Below are 18,182 nucleotides of genomic sequence, written 5' to 3'. Positions count from 1 at the left end.
CCACATACTAGTTCTCGTCTGGTCCATCACACATAATCTATTGTTTGAGCTACCTATACTCTTTCACTTTATATTACAAACTCAGGCATACCTCACTGACCAATGGGCTAGCAGTCAGTCGTAGGTCATCACAAAATTAGATAGGTATCATGCAAGTATGTAACAGGTTGATACAATAGTCATAAGGTAGCTTTACCTCAGCAATGTTATTACTGTACATGAAACTATAAAATCCTCTCAAAAAGGAACTTCTGTGAAATATACAAACACCATAACCTCTTATTTACTTATATCAAGGAAAAAAAATAATTATTATCTGCCTTTTAAAATATATATTTATTTAGAATGATGTATCAAGTATCAATCGTGTAATATAAAGTTTACATTGAATATAGATAAACCAATTGCCGCGTGGTGACCGATTCTAAATGTCTGGCTCCAGCATTTAACACATCCCCTAACCTGTGGAGAGAGGATACAAGTGTCTGATAATGGACCTCTGGGACCCAGTGAAGCTCTAGAAAAACTCCAAACTGTACTTAGAGCAGGGTAGGCATGTGCTCCATGAATTCTCTATGGGAGCCCCAGCGAAACACTATCATTGTACTTTTGGTATCTTCGCATATTTAATCAGATACTTAGAGGGGTACTCTGGCGGAACACTTTTTTTTAAATCAATTCGCCCTTAGAACTCAAAAAATTTTGTCCTTATAACTCAAAAAATAACATTAACCCCAATAACTCTGAAAATCCCATTAGTGAGACTATATGTGTAAAACTTAATGGAAATGTAAAGTGTATGTTCACAAATGCCAGAAGCCTAGCAAATAAAATGGGGGAGCTTGAGGCCTTGATACTGGAGGAACATATTGATATAGTTGGGGTCACTGAGACATGGCTGGACTCCTCGCATGACTGGGCTGTCAATCTGCAGGGGTTTACATTGTTTCGCAAGGATAGAATGAACAGAAAAGGTGGTGGAGTCTGTCTGTATGTAAGAAGTGGTATGAAAGTCAGTGTGAACGATGCCATAGTGTGTGATGATTCTGAGGATGTGGAATCATTGTGGGTAGAATTACAAAAGGAGGGAAATATTGAAAAAAAAATAGTATTTGGTGTAATCTACAGACCCCCTAATATCACTGAAGAGATAGAAGGTCGGCTGTATAAACAAATAGAGAGGGCCGCCCGGGCAGGTACAGTGGTAATAATGGGAGATTTTAACTATCCAGATATAGATTGGGGCCGGGGGCTGGCTAAAACTACAAAGGGGAGAAAATTCCTAAATTTATTGCAGGATAATTTTATGGGCCAGTTTGTGGAGGACCCAACAAGAAGTGATGCCTTGTTGGATCTGATCATTTCCAACAACGCAGAGCTGGTTGGTAATGTAACTGTGCGGGAAAACCTTGGTAATAGCGACCACAATATAGTTACTTTTGACTTAAAATGTAGAAAGCAAAGACAGGCGGGGAAGGCAAAAACTTTAAAAAGGCAAACTTCCCTGGGCTGAGGGCTGCACTACATGACATAGACTGGGGGGGAGGTGTTCTCAAATACTGATACAGAAGGTAAATGGGACATCTTTAAATCAACTCTAAATAACTATACAGCTAAATATATACCAAAGGGGAACAAATATAAACGATTAAAACTAAATCCTACATGGCTGACAAATGATGTTAAAAGAGCAATAAACAACAAAAAAAATAGCCTTCAAAAAATTCAAATCTGATGGGTCAGCTATAACATTTAAACAGTACAAGGAGCTTAATAAAATCTAACAATTTAATAAAAACAGCAAAAATTCAAAATGAGAGACAAGTGGCCAAAGAAAGCAAAACTAATCCTAAATATTTTTTTAGATATATAAATACAAAAAAACCAAGGACAGAGCATGTAGGACCCCTTAATAATGATAATGGGGAGGTTGTCACGGGCGATCAAGAGAAGGCGGAGCTACTGAATGGGTTCTTTAGTTCTGTATACACTATGGAAAAAGGAGCTGACATTGGCCAGGTCAGTGCTGGTAACACATCATGTAATGTACTGAACTGGCTTAATGTAGAGATGGTACAAGGTAAGTTAAGTGATATAAATGTAAGCAAATCTCCAGGGCCGGATGGACTACACCCAAGAGTTCATAGAGAGGTAAGTTCAGTAATATCTGTACCCTTGTTCATGAAATTTAGAGATTCTCTGGTGTCTTTTATTGTGCCAAGGGACTGGTGCAAGGCTAATGTGGTACCAATATTCAAGAAGGGCTCTAGGTCTTCGCCAGGCAATTATAGACCGGTAAGTCTAACGTGCATTGTGGGTAAATTGTTTGAAGGACTAATAAGGGATTACATACAGGAATACATAGGGGATAATTGTATTATAAGTGATAACCAGCATGGGTCTACTAAGGTTAGAAGTTGTCAAATCAATCTAATTTGCTTTTATGAAGAGGTGAGTAGAAGCCTTGACAGAGGAATGGCTGTGGATATAGGGTTTCTGGATTTTGCTAAAGAATTTGATACTGTCCCTCATAGACGTCTGACAGGTAAGTTAAGGTCTTTGGGCTTGGAAACTTTAGTTTGTAACTGGATTGAACACTGGCTCATGGATCGTACCCAGAGAGTGGTGGTCAATGATTCGTACTCCGATTGGTCCCCGGTTATTAGTGGTGTGCCCCAAGGTTCAGTACTGGGCCCGCTGTTTAATTTATTTATCAATGATATAGAGGATGGTATTAACAGCTCTGTTTCTATCTTTGCAGATGACACCAAGCTTTGTAGCACGGTACAGTCTATAGAGGATCTGCATAAGTTACAAGATGACTTGGATAGACTAAGTGTCTGGGCATCCACTTGGCAAATGAGGTTCAATGTGGATAAATGTAAAGTTATGCATCTGGGTACTAATAACGTGCATGCATCGTATGTCTTAGGGGGGATTAAACTGGCAGAGTCACTGGTAGAGAAGGATCTGGGTGTACTTGTAGATCACAGACTACAGAATAGCATGCAATGTCAGGCTGCTGCTTCCAAAGCCGGCAGGATATTGTCATGTATAAAAAGAGGCATGGACTAGATGGACAGGGACATAATACTCCCCCTTTATAAAGCATTGGTACGGCCTCACCTGGAATATGCTGTTCAGTTTTGGTCGCCTGTTCATAAAAAGGACACTGCGGAGTTGGAAAGGGTGCAGAGACGCGCAACTAAACTAATATGGGGCATGGAACATATTAGCTATGAGGAGCGATTAAAGGAGTTACAATTGTTTAGTCTTGAGAAGAGACATTTAAGGGGGGATATGATAAACGTATATAAGTATATAAATGGTCCTTACAAAACATATGGAGAAAAACTGTTCCAGGTTAAACCCCCCCCAAAGGACAAGGGGGCACTCCCTCCGTCTGGAGAAGAAAAGGTTTAGTCTAAAGGGGCGACACGCCTTCTTTACCGTGAGGACTGTGAATTTATGCAACGGTCTACCTCAGGAACTGGTCACAGCAGGAACAATTAACAGCTTTAAAACAGGGTTAGATACATTCCTGGAACAAAACAACATTAATGCTTATGCAGAATTATAAAACTACATCCCTTCCCCTTATCCCCTTACACCCTTCACTTCAATTCCCTGGTTGGACTTGATGGACGTATGTCTTTTTTCAACCATACTAACTATGTAACTGGTGCCAGAAAGTTACAGATTTGTAAATTACTTCTATTAAAAAAATCTTAATCCTTCCAGTATTTATTAGCTGCTGAATACTACAGAAGAAATTCTCTTCTTTCTGCGCAGAAAGCCGACAGCTTCCGTTCTCCTGTACTTATTAACTGCTGAATACTACAGAGGAAATTATTTTCTTTTTGGAACACAGAGCTCTCTGTTGACATCATGACCACAGTGCTCTCTGCTGACATCTCTGTCCATTTTATGAACTATCCAGAGCAGCATATGTTTGTTATGGGGAATTTCTCACAGGGGTCACAGGAGGAGAAGGAGAGCAGCGCCTGCAGGTAACATGATCAGCCCCCCGATGTGGGGACAGCACTGCAGCTGATAGTTCATTCCTTAAAGGTGGGAGGGGCCCGATCGGTATTGTGGTATATGGAAGAATCCATATCGTAGAGAAAAACACACGGGTATTCGGTATGAACCGGTATACCACCCAGCACTAGCTGGCGGTGCTTTCACTCTAGTGGTAGCATGAGATTGAGTCTACAACCCACACAAGTGGCTCAGGTAGTGCAGCTAATCCAGGATGGCACATCAATGTGAGCTGTGGCAAGAAGGTTTGCTGTGTCTGTCAGCGTAGTGTCCAGAGCATGGAGGCACTACCAGGAGACAGGCCAGTACATCAGGAGATATGGAGGAGGCCTGCTGCTGGGACAAACCAGCAGCAGGACCGCTACCTCTGCCTTAGTGCAAGGAGGAGCACTGCCAGAGCCCTGCAAAATGACCTCCAGCAGGTCACAAATTTGCATGTGTCCACTTAAACTGTCAGAAATTGACTCCATGAGGGTGGTATGAGGGCCCGACGTCCACACGTAGGGGTTGAAGTTAGAGCCCAACACCATGCAGGACACTTTTGCCAGAGACCACCAAGATTGGCAAATTCGCCACTGGTGCCCTCTGCTCTTCACAGATGAAAGCATGTTCACACTGAGCACATGTTACGGAGTCTGGAGACGCTGTGGAGAACGTTCTGCTGCCTGCAACATCCGCCAGCATGATCGGTTTGGCGGTGGGTCAGTAATGGTGTGGGGTGGCATTTCTTTGGAGAGCCGCAAAGCACTCCATGTGCTTGCCAGAGGTAGCCTAGCTGCCATTAGGTACCGAGATGAGATCCTTAGACCCCTTGTGAGACCATATGCTGGTGCGATTGGCCCTGGGTTCCTCCTAATGCAAGACAATGCTAGACCTCATGTGGCTGGAATGTGTCAGCAGTTCCTGCAAGAGGAAGGCATTGATGCTATGGACTGTCCCGCCCGTTCCCCTGACCTGAATCCGATTGAGCACATCTGGGACATCATGTCTCACTGCATCCACCAATGCCACGTTGTACCACAGACTGTCCAGGGGTTGGCTGATGCTTTATTCCAGGTCTGGGAGGACATCCCTCAGGAGACCGCCACCTTATCAGGAGCATGCCCAGGCGTTGTAGGGAGGTCACACAGGCACGTGGAGGCCACACACACTACTGAGCCTCATTTTGACTTGTTTTAAGGACATTACATCACAGTTGAATCAGCCTGTAGTGTGGTTTTACACTTTGATTTTGAGTGTGACTCCATATCCAGACCTCCATGGGTTGGTATATTTGATTTCCATTGATAATTTGTGTGATTTCGTTGTCAGCACATTCAACGAAAGATGAAAGTATTACATACGAATAAAGGGGTACGAATCAACTGGTGCCAGAAAGTTAAAACAGATTTGTAAATTACTTCTATTAAGAAAACCTAATCCTTCCAGTACTTTTTAGGGGCTGTATACTACAGAGGAAATGCTTTTCTTTTTGGATTTCTCTTCTGTCACGACCACAGTGCTCTCTGCTGACCTCTGCCGCTTTTTAGGAACTGTCCAGAGCAGGAGAAAATCCCCATAGCAAACATATGCTGCTCTGGACAGCAGAGGTCAGCAGAGAGCACTGTGGTCGTGACAGAAGAGAGATCCAAAAAGAAAAGCATTTCTTCTGTAGTATAGAGCGCCTAAAAAGTACTGGAAGGATAAGATTTTTTAATAGAAGTAATTTGGTTAACAAATCTGTTTAACTTTCTGGCACCAGTTGATTTATAAAAAAAAAAAAAAGTCCACAGGAGTACCCCTTTAATTCATTCAGATCTAGGAGGTATTATTTTAGTGTTCCCTTTATTTTTTTGAGCAGTGTATTACAAGTATTTTTGAGGCACTTTGTGCTAAAAATGAAAATTAAATGCAAACGTCTTTACAGTTTGTTGTTTAGACAAAATTAAACCTGATGTATCAAAAAAATGGTTAAAAAATAATTTAGATGAAACCTTATAGCTTGCCTGTTTTAGCAAATACATGCAATCCCTGAAATACCTGATCTTAAAGCTCTGTGTCGTTCCATTTTACTGCTGTTCATAATATAAATGACTAAATATCCAAGTGAACAGCACCAGCAGATGGCGTGATCCTGCACTGTCTTGCACGGTCAGCTTTGACTGGATAGTCTAAGGACACCCCCTCGAACTAACAACCAGATAGCTATTTAGTCATACAAAAAATACTAATAAATTAAATTAAATAAAACAGACAAAATGCCAGATAAAAATAAAGTCAAAGGCAAGTTTTGGGGAATTTTTCTAGAAAAAAAAGGAGGAAGCAACACTCAAGTTACATATTTACAGCTGAACTATTGATTCTGTGTTCTACATATTAAGCATTCGACACACATGGGCATTTAAAGAAATAAATGTGTCACATACCTAGGCACGGTCTTTGCTTGTTCAGATATACACTGCTCCAAAAGTTCTATGAATCTTTGTGGAAATGAAGAATATTCCACTAGTAATCCTTGCTGGTTTTTAAGACTATGATACAAGAAAAAAATATGACAAAACTGACAATTTACATACACACACACTTAAAAAAGGATAGGGTCACATGTAACGTATATGCAGCATATATTAAGCTACGCAAAATCTGCTGCACAGTGGGAAATACACTGTTTATTCTATGAGCAGACACACAGGGCTACCCGTGGCAGCCTTGTGTATGCTGTGAGGTTTGGAGGCAGGGCCAGCATGAAGACATGACTGACATGCAGGCCTTCCTCCAAACCTTACTGTGCACACAGAGTGGCCGCTGGGTAGCCATGTGTGTCTGCACATAGGAGAATACACAGCATATGTCCCGCTGTGCAGTGGATTTTGCACAGCCTGAAATATGCTGTGTATACAAGATTAGAAAAACAAAGCAGATTTATTTATTTATTTATTTTTTAAACCACCAAACATCAGATTGTGTGTGGTACTGCAGACCAATTCTATTGAATTGAATGGAATGGAGCCTGGTTGTAATACCACACACAACCTTAGGACAGGTAGAAATCAGCTCTGTTTTTCTATTTCTGGATAACCCCTATAACTTTTACTTAGAATGTTAACATTTTCAACCTTTTCTTCTTCAATGAACTGCACAGCATACATAATTGATAAAGTACACGTACATACTAAACACTTATTCAAACATTCCTTCAAGGTTACCTTAGAAAATCTTCTTCCCCTAGAGTGAGATTGTATAGGAAAAACGGATCTGTATCATCCGAAAGACGAACAATTAGGTCCTAACAGGAAATGAGAAAAAAAATAATAAAAACACCTTATAAATCTCATCTATATATCTAAACCAAAACAAAAAAAATGTTTCTCACAGATATTAACTTTCAACCTGCTAATTCTCTTATTTAATCCAAAAACCTGATATTATTCATATTTACAACAAACTATGCACTTACACAGACTTTAGCTACAATCTCAGTCGACCACAACAGGAGCACTAGAGTAACCCACCTGGGAAATCACAGGCTAATTGATTTTTCTATGGTACAAGCCTGTGACACCGCTCATCAGCAGAAAAAGACTGACCACAACAGGGCAGACATAGCCGTAACTTTGCTATAGGGCATGTTTTAATCATGTATTTGTTGACTACTGCAATAATTTAAACAAAGCTGTCAGGTGAGTGCATACAGGGCTGTGGGAATTGCCTAGTTCCTGCTTTCTTCTATTTTTGCATATTTGTCACACAAACTAATAGGTTCTCTATCAAAAGGGCCACCAATCGGCAAAGTAAATAGGACTACATGAGACAAGGCCCATCAGTCTATGCAGAAAAATCAGCTTGTCGCACAAATAATGGGGATCAATGTTTAAAAGGAATCTATCAGAAGGCTAGGATATTCTAGACTAATAGGGTAGTTTATACAAAGGATTATGCTACCTTTTATTAGCATAAAGTTTACAGAGCACCGTTTTTTTTTAATGCCTGTTTTATTGACATGCAAATAAGACAGTTAAAAGGAGAACTCCAAAATATAAAAATTGTCCCCCATACTGCCGGCAGAAAAAAAAATAAAGATGTACATACCTTCCTTCGCTCCCCCGGTAACCGTCTCCGGTCTCCGCCGCGATCCTCTTCATGGTTGCCGGTGGTCAGCGAGTCATACTGCGCTCAGCCAATCACCAGCCGAGACAGGACTTCACTGCAGCCAGTGATTGGCTGAGTGCAGTGGAATCTCAGACCACCGGCAACCAGGAAGAAGATCGCGGCGGAGGCCGGAGCCGGTTACCGGAGGCCCCTGGGTAGCGAAGGAAGGTATGTACATTTTTATATTTTTTACTGCTGGCAGTATAGGGGACAATTTTTATGTTCTGGAGTTCACCTTTAAGTACATTGGGGCATTCTATTACACCTCAACTCATGGCCGCCCGCTCCTCTGACAACACCTCCTCATGAATATTGGGCTGCTCCTCAATATTCATGAGGAGGTGTTCTTAGAGCGGAGCTGCATTAGAGCACCCTTGGTAAAGGAACGCCCCCAGTGCATCAATAAAATAAGTATTACAAAGAATCGGTACACAAGAGGGCCTGATTAACCCCTTCATTCTCGTGCCATTTTTAATTTTTGCACTGTAGTTTTTTTCCTCCTCACTTTCTAAAAATCATAACACTTTACATTTTCCATCTACAGACCTATATGAGGGCTTGTTTTTTGCGCCAATTTAACTTTGTAATAGCATTAATCCTTTTACCACAAAATCTAAGGCAAAACCAGAAAAAATATTTGTGGGACAAAATTGAAAAAAAAAAAAAATATTTTGTAAATATTCTGGGCTTCCGATTCTACGCAGTACACTTTTCGGTAGAAATGACACCATATCTTTATTCTGTATGTCCATACGGTTACAAGGATACCTAATTTATATAGGTTATTTTATTTTACTACTTTAAAAAAAATTATAACTACATTCACCAAAATTAGTATGTGTAAAATTGTCATATTCTGACCTCTATATTTTTTAATTTTTCCATATACAGGGATGTATGAGGGCTAATTTTTTGTGCCATGATCTGAAGTTTTTATCAGTACCATTTTCTTTTGATGAGAATTTTTAAAATCGCTTTTTATAAAAAAAAAATTTAGGGTATACAAAATGACCAAAAAGACGAATTTTGGACAATTTTTTACTTGTACATCATTGACCGTTTTAAACATTACATTTTTACAGTTTGAACATTTACGCATGCGGTGATACCACATTTTAATTTTTTTTACATATTTTATTAAATGGAAGAGGGGGGGGATTCAAACTTATTACTGAAGGGGTTAAATCACACACTAAAAAAAAAAAATATATATATATACATACACACACACACACATTTTTCTTCTCTCTACACTTTTTAGTCCTCATAGAGGACTATTACATGCAATACTTTGATTGCATACACTGAACAATGCTATGCCATAACATAGCATTGATCTGTGTTATCTGTGCTCGATTGCTCAAGCCTGGATCTCCGGCTTGGAGCAATGAAGCGACGATCGGACGGCGGGAAAAAAAGGTAAACACCCTCCCATTGTCCTCTCAGCTGTCCGCGACGCCGCGATTTCACCGCAGCGGTCCCGGACAGACAACTGTGCTAACCGGCAACGGCAATCTTCCATTTTAAACGCAGCAATCAACTTTGATTGCGGCGTCTAAAGGGTTAATACCGGACATCAGCCCAATCGGCAATGTCTGGGACCCACCGGGTATGATGCGCGCTCACCCGCTGAGTGCGCGTCATACAGCGGGAGCCCAACGCAGACATAAGTATATCTCCATTTGCGGGAAGGGTGTTAAAGGCAGAATAATCTTTAGTGTAAACTCCCCTATTAGATTCTCTTTAAACATACGTTATGTATGCAGGAATGTCAGTTTAGACACATCTATTAAATTTCCTTTTAGTTAAGGAGAACCTATTCAATTTATATGACAAAGAAGGCTTTGCTAATGGCATTTAATGCAGTTAAGTGCTTCAACACAGAGCTGGATGTGGGTACTGAAGGACATTGAATATTCACATGGTGCAGGATCCAAACATATCTACACTATGCCTTTACAGTGGCATCCATTGGAGATGGGCGATGCAAATCACAGCGTGAAAGCAGCCACACAAATATTAGATTTTGGCAACTCAATTTTTACCTACCTTTTTATACACAGGTTTTGAAAATGAATGTGTTTCTACAGTCAGTCTGACAGTGGATCTCCTGAATGAAAACAAAATTTGTAAAATAATAAAATTATACATCTTTTTTTCAAAACACACAGTATGGCCAAAACAAGTATGTGCACATGACGCCTAACCCATATTGCGAACAGGTGAGCTGACAAGTAGAAAAAAAAAACCACTATTGTTACCCCCTCACTATAGAGTTGCCAGCTGTGCTGGGAAGTAACATTAGAACAAGATCTGTGCATCAGGAGCTTCATAAAATGGGCTTTCATCATGGTCAAGTAGATGCACACAAGCAAAAGTTTACATTGCACAGTGCCAAGCATTGACATAGTACCGGACTCAGAGCAGAGCAGAGGAAAACAATCCAGAGTGAATTACACATTTCAATGATTTACAGGCTTTGGGCTAGGGCCTTTATTTCCAATGAAGGTAATGTTAAAGGGGTGCTCCCACCAACACAACCTATTCGTTATCACCAGGGGAGGGAATAAAAGGCCCTATTACATAGCCTGAAACTGTAGAGTAAATGAACAAACTTGGTATTGTGCTCGGTGATGTAAGGCATGCATGCAATAGCATGGCCATGAAGCTACTGATGCAAAAATATTTGTGCTGATTTTAATACAAGATTAAGTTTGGAACTCTGCAGAGCTGTCGATTTTTATGCACTATGCATCTCAGTACTCAGCGCGCTATATAGATATATTTTTTTAATACCTTTACACAGTCTGCCTTTGTGGCTGAGATACGATTGTTCACAAAAACGTTTTCACAGACAAAACACATGTAAAAGCCCCTAGGTGTAGTGGTCAATGTAGGATGTTAATCCTTTGACATCCCACAAACATCAGTTAAAGGAGGTAGTCCAGTGAGAAACAACATCCCCTATCCACAGATCTTCTGCCCGGCGCCCTGGCTCTGTGAGAGGCATAAGGCGGCATAAGGCACATGCTCCATTCATATCTATGGGAGCACTGTACAGATGCCCAAGTAAAGCACTCTGGTGCTTCCACAGAAGTGAATTAAGTAAAATGTAGAACGTGCTCCTCTCAGAGGTTAGATTCCCCACCCCCCCTGCGATCCTGTGGATTGGGGATAATTTGTATTTCCCTGGACTACCCCCTTTAAATTACATTAATTAATAGATTGGGTTAAAATTCAAGTCCTATCTTACTCTGCAATTGTGATTTGTAGGTTCCCAGAAGAGTGGAGGCTGTTTCCACAAAGTCGGGCCAAACGCCATATTGAGACTTATGGTTTTGCAGTAAAGAAAAAAAGTGTACAGTACTGTATTTACTTTTTTGGATCTACAGAAAGTAGATTTGTAACAAAACTAATAACAGGGGAACACTTCAACTATCCAAAGGGTTATTACACATGTTCACACATGAAAACATCGAAAATGAAAAATCCAATAAACTAAAACAGAACAATGCTGATCACATGTGGCCATATGCAGAGCTTCCCAAGATAGAAACAAGAAAGAATATATTTATATTATACAAAGATTTCAATTACTGTTTAATACCAAACAATATTTTAGACAAAAGAGAAGACAAAGTGCTGAAACATCTGTGAATGCATATGTAATTGTGTGAAATTCATTACTAGATAGATACACAAAAAAGCATCAAGGTCAAAACAAGAAACAATAGCAAAGGCAACAAAACTATGCTGCAATGCAACACACTAACCAGAATATGCAGTAGAAAATATTTTACCAGGTTTTTTTTTTTTTTTTGTGGGGGCATTTTTCACCTTTGGTAGCCAGGACAATTTTCACACTTTATGACATTTACAATTCCCTCCTGCTGTTTAAAGCGACACACCGAGGTCCTGTCTACAGTTTTCAGGATTGCAAGAGTTAAGCTGCAGCCATTTATGCTGCATCATTGGCATCATAATAAAATATAATTTATAAAAAGGAATTAGGGCTGGGCGGTATGACTAAATGTGTGTATCACGGTATTTTTTTAACTTTTGGCGGTTGCACGGTATATCAGCCCACATCCCCATCAGGGTACTACTCACATGTCACCCGCATGCGCTGCCCTCCTCGTCTTGTTTGTTGCGGCCGCCGGCACTGGCACTCTATACTGTGCGGTATCCCTATGCCCGGGCTGCAGAAGGTAAACAAAAACTTTAACGTACCTACGTCGGCCTTAAGCTGGGGACAGGAACGTCGGAGAGCTGTCAGCCTATCACCGGCCGCAGCGATGTTACACCTCGGCCGGTGATAGGCTGAGCCCACTGTCATGTAAGAAGCCGGCTTCTTACATGACAGTAGGCTCAGCCTACCACCAGCCGAGGCAGAACATCGCTGCGGCCGGTGATAGGCTGACGGCTGTCCGACGTTCCTGTCCCCAGGAAACAAGTGAGGCCGGTACCAGACCAACGGGAGGTGAGTTAAAGTTTATTTTGTTTATTTTTTGCAGCCTGGGAATAGGGATACCGCACAGTATAGAGCAGTAGTCTCCAACCTGCGGACCTCCAGATGTTGAAAAACTACAACTCCCAGCATGCCCGGACAGCAACATCTGGAGACCACTGGTATAGAGTGTCAGTGCCGGTGGCCACAACAAACAGGACGAGGAGGGCAGCGCATGCGTGTGACATGTGAGTATTTACCCCGATAGGGACAGCGCTGGGCTAATAATTGTGTGTGTGTGTGTGTGGGGGGGGGGGGGGGGGGGGGGGGGGGGCAGAACAGCGCTGGCAGGTCACATAGGATTAGTTCTCTGATGTGGGGACAGCGCAGCGCTGGGCTGATTCATTCATTCCCGAGGAGGAGTGGCCAAACCGGTATTGCGGTATGGGTTGAAATTCATATCGTGTAGCACAAAAATTTCGGTATTCGGTATGAACCGGTATACCGCCCAGCCCTAAAAGGAATGATTTTTTTTTTTTTTTGGAAGAAAAAAAAATAAATACTAAATTGCATATCGTTCCCGGATTTAGAAAATCCCTGGTTATACCTTACAAATACAGAATATTGATCAAATAGTCAACATGAGAATTGTATTCCAAAACATTATTGCCCCCCAGTGTTACAGAAGCCATTTTCTGCCAGTTCTTGAAAGTACATACCATAGCAAACAAAGGAACAATAAACACGTCAGACAAGTCTTCGCTTTTCTTAACCTGTTTGCTGGTTTCATACACTATTTAGCAGAAAACATTTTTAAATGGAATTTGAACTGTTTTTCTTATCTTTTGAAGTAAGAAACACTACGACTAGATGTTACTTTAAAGCGCAACGGTCACCAGTGTTTTACTCCAACTACCCTCATGAGTTTACGGTTGTGAACATGTGTAACGCAGCCATACCTTTCGCTGCGCTTCTGGCTGCTTTGTCCGTGCGAAAATCATATTTGGATGCCGGTCAGCAACAGTCACCATGCCTATCCTCTAGAGGTGTGAATCGCCAAGAATTTGGCGATACGATTTGAATCGCAACACCAGTGTGGCGATTCGATATATCCCGATATATCGCGATACCGTCTAGGTGACGATACATCGCCCACCTGGGAGCATTCATAGATCCCAATAGACACCGCTGTCAGCTTTGACAGCGGCGATCTAGTACTCCGGTGCGCACTTTTCTCATTTTATCCCGTTCGGGCTGCAATATAAAAGAAAACACACTTTATCTTACCTGCCAACGAGCCCCCGGAGCTCCGGTACACTCCAGTACAGGTGTTCGGTCCCCGGGCTGTATTTTTCTTACTTCCTGTTAGCCCGGCACGTCACACGGAGCTTCAGCCTATCACCAGCTGAGGTGGGACATCGCTGCGGCCGGTGATAGGCTGAAGCTCCATGTGACGTGCCGGGCTAACAGGAAGTAAGAAGAATACAGCCCGGGACCGAACACCTGTACCGGAGCACCGGGGGCTCTGTTGGCAGGCAAGAGAAAGTGCGTGTTCTTTTATTTTGCAGCCCAGACGGGATAAAACGTGCGCTGGACTACTCCTTTAATAGCCAGCCGCGGCGATCGCCGCATGCTGGCTATTAGCGGCGGCCCCTGGCTACTGAGAACAGCCGGGGGCTGCAGAGTATGGAGTGGGCACGAGTCCGGAGCCCGCTCCATACACAATGCAGAGCACCGCATGCTGGATATTAGCGGCGGTGATGCATTAGCTGCCCCCGGCTACTGAAATCAGCCGGGGGGTCGCAGAGTACGGAGCGGGCACGAGTCTGAGCCCGCTCCATACACCCAGAGCGCTGCCGCATCAGATCCGGCCTGCCCGACTCCACAAATGTGGAACTTGTATCTTCTGATGCCCAGGACATGCTGTTCCGGGCGTCAGGAGATAAAAATTCCACATCCCTAAAAGAATCGATTCAAAAATATTTTGAATCGATTCAGTATCGGCAAATGAAAAAATTGCGATAATCGCGTGAATCGATTTTTTCTTACATCCCTACTATCCTCCCTATGTCACCACTTGGACAGCTGCCAGAGAGACAGAGGTCCTCAGCACATGTACCCAACGTCCTGGATGCGCGCACGGCCCGGCATGACTTCCCAGAAAGGGTGCTTGCTCCCTCTGCAAATGCTGCCTCCTGCCAGCTGCAACCGCCTGCACTGTGCTAACGAAGCTCTCTTCCACTAGCACAGAGCAGGTGCACGGAGGTTTCAAATGGCAGGGAGCAAGCACTCATTCTGTTAAGTCACGCTGGGCAGCGGGTTCGTCCAGGACGTCAGGGGCGCATGTGCTGAGGACCTCTGTCTCTCTGGCAGCAGTCCAAGAGGTGATCTAGGGAGAACTGTTGCTGACCGACATCCAAATATGACTTTCTCATGGACAAGGCAGCCCGAAATGCAGCTAAAAGGGATGGCTGCATTACATGTGTTAATAACAGTAAGCTCATGTGGGTAGTCTGGGGGGTAAAACACTGATGACAGTTGCCCTTTAACCTCTTAAGGACATCAGGTCCAACAGCTATAACATTTTCAATTTTACACCTACAGACCCATATGAAGACTTGTTTTTTAGCATGAACAATTGTACTTTGTAATGACATAATGTTACCACAAAACCTACAGTGAAACACAAATAAAGTTAAATACAAAAAAGCCATATTGCAAAATTGGGGGCTTCTGTTTGTAAGCATTGCACTTTCCGGCAAAAAATACACATTAGCCCTGATTTACTAACATGATGCAGACGCTTTATCGGTCTGCTTTACAATTTGTGTCACACGTCCTTTGTGACACACTTAACTTTACATGTACGCCTTCGGTCCCTGGTACTTAAGGTCCCAGGGCGTACCTGTACCAGGCCGGGCGGGGATCGGACCGGGGTGACTGCCTATTATCGATCAGCAGGCACCTCGAGCAGATGCCCATGGGATCATCAGACCCACCCCCCAACGTCAGCGATCGACGTAAATCGCAACTGAATTCACAGCTGCGATTTGCGCCGATTCCGGGTCATACAGGTCTATGGTGACCCGGTGACCCGAAATATAATGGGGATCGCGGTTGTCCATGACACCCACGATCCCCTTGAAGGGATAGAAGTGAGGTGGCAGGGGTGCCACACCTCCTATCCCTGCTATTGGTTGTCAGAAGCAACGACCAATAGCAGAACTGGGACGGGGGGGGGGGGGGGGTTAACATTCGTTTTCCCCGTCCTGCCCACCCACAATAGGCGGGACAGGACGGGCGAAACCAACAGGGACCGGGCGCCGAAGATCCACTTACCCATCGTCGACGGCTGCGATCGGGACGGGGATCGGCGGAAGAAAAGGATGGCGATGGGGCTCCCTGGATCCTACGGAAGCCAGTGAGTTGCCTAGCAACATCCGGAGGGCTACAGTCTGAGACCATTAAACAGTGGTCTCTATACTGTAGCCCTCCAGATGTTGCAAAACTACAGCTCCCAGCATGCCCAGACAGCTATTTGCTGTGTGGGCATGTTGGGATTTGAAGTTTTGCAACAGCTGGAGGGCTACAGTTTTAAGATCACTGTGCGGTGATCCAACTGTGGACCTCTAGATCTTGCAAAACTACAACTCCTAGCATGCCCACACAGCAAACAGCTGTCTGGGCATGCTGGGAGTTGTAGTTTTGCAACATCTGGAGGGCTACAATATAGAGACCACTGTATAGTGGTCTCAGACTGTAGCCCTTCAGATGTTGCAAAACTGCAAATCCCAGCATGCCCAAACAGCAAACAGCTGTCTCGGCATGCTGGGAGTTGTAGTTGAGTACCTCCAGCTGTTGCATAACTACATCTCCCAGCATGCCCTTCGGCGATCAGTACATGCTGGGACTTGAAATTTTGCAGCAGCTGGAGGCACACTGGTTGGAAAATACTGAGTTAGATAACTGAAGGTTTTCCAACCAGTGTGCCTCCAGCTGTTGCAAAAGTACAACTCCCAGCATGCATGGTCTGTCAGTAATGCTGGGAGCTGTAATTTTGAAACAGCTGGAGGGATGCCCCCCATGTGAATGTACAGGGTACATTTACACAGGCAGGTTTACAGCAAGTTTTCGGCTTCAAGTTTGGGCTGCGGCAAATTTTTCGCCGCCCGCCAGTGTGAATGTACCCTAGAAACACTACACTACACTAACACTAAAAAGGGTAAAACATAACATATACACTCCCTTACACTGTCCCCCCCCCCCCCCCCCCAATAAAAATGAAAAACCTATCGAACGGCAGTGTTTCCAAAACGGAGCCTCCCGCTGTTGCAAAACAACAACTGACTTACAACAGCCACTGACTGTCCATGCTGGGAGTTTAGCAACAGCTGGAGGCACCCTGTTTGGGAATCACTGGCATAGAAACAGTGATCCGAGAAAATGAAAAATTTAATTTTTCATTTGCACAGCCCACTGTTCCAAAGACCTGTCAAACACCAGTGAAGTGTAAATACTCACTGCACCCCTTCTTAAATTCTGTGAGGGGTGTAGTGCACATGGCCCCCGACTTCCATTCCAAACAAATTCTCTTTCAAAAGGCTCAATGGCGCTCCTCTTCTTCTGAGCATTGTAGTGCACCAGCAGAGCACTTGACGTCCACATATGGGGTATTTCCATACTCAGAAGAAATGGGGTTACAAATTTTGGGGGTAATTTTCCCCCATTACCCCTTGTAAAAATGTAAAATTTGGAGAGAAAAAAAAAAAAGCATTTTAGTGAAAAACTTACACCTGTGGGGTGTTAAGGCTCACTGTACCCCTTGTTACAATCCTTGAGGGGTGTAGTTTCCAAAATAGTATGCCATGGTTTTTTTTTTTTTTGCGCTGTTATGGCACCACAGGGGCTTCCTAAATGCGACATGCCCCCCAAAAACCATTTCAGCAAAATTTGCTTTCCAAAAGCTAAATGTGACTCCTTTTCTGAGAATTGTAGTTCGCCCGCAAAGCATTTTACGTCCTAACATGGGGTATTTATATACTCAGAAGAGATGGGGTTACAAATTTTGGCGGGCATTTTCTCCCATTACCCTTTGTAAAAATGATAAATTTGGGGAAAAAACTGCACTTTAGTGAAAAAAATTTTCATTTACACATCCGACTTTAACAAAAAGTCGTCAAACACCTGTGGGGTGTCAAGGCTTACTGGACCCCTTCTTACGTGCCTTGAGGGGTGTAGTTTCCAAAATGATATGCCATGTGGGGGTTTTCTGCTGTTCTGGCACCATAGGGGCTTCCTAAATGTGATAGCCCCCCCCCAAAACCATTTCACCAAAATTCACTCTCCAAAATCCCACTGTCGCTCCTTACCTTCTGAGCCCTCTACTGCGCCCGCCGAACACTTGACATCCACATATGAGGTATTTCCTTACGAGAGAGAAATTGGGTTACAAATTTTGGTGGGCTCTCTCTTCTATTACCCCTTGTAAAAATAAAAAAACTGGGTCTACAAAAACATGCGAGTGTAAAAAAAAAAAAAAAAAATGAAGATTTTGAATTTTCTCCTT

The 18,182-nt window shown here is 43.1% G+C and overlaps 1 protein-coding gene across 4 annotated transcripts in view; it reads right to left on the bottom strand.

Moving 5' to 3' along the window:
• LOC130276188 (spindle assembly abnormal protein 6 homolog) overlaps positions 1-18,182 on the bottom strand; it is a 99,479-nt gene that overhangs the window by 71,576 nt on the left and 9,721 nt on the right. For all 4 annotated transcript variants that reach the window (XM_056525214.1, XM_056525204.1, XM_056525222.1 and 1 more), the window contains 3 exons: positions 10,219-10,279; positions 7,227-7,306; positions 6,447-6,551 (listed from right to left, as the gene is read on the bottom strand). In XM_056525214.1, coding sequence (XP_056381189.1) covers positions 6,447-6,551; positions 7,227-7,306; positions 10,219-10,279 — 246 coding nt within the window. The remainder of the gene's footprint in view (positions 1-6,446; positions 6,552-7,226; positions 7,307-10,218; positions 10,280-18,182) is intronic.

Source organism: Hyla sarda, chromosome 1 (genome assembly GCF_029499605.1).
Source record: "Hyla sarda isolate aHylSar1 chromosome 1, aHylSar1.hap1, whole genome shotgun sequence".
Classification (NCBI taxonomy): Eukaryota; Metazoa; Chordata; class Amphibia; order Anura; family Hylidae; genus Hyla; species Hyla sarda.
Note: the sequence above shows the minus strand (reverse complement) of the source record. Positions and strands in the feature narration are given on the sequence as shown.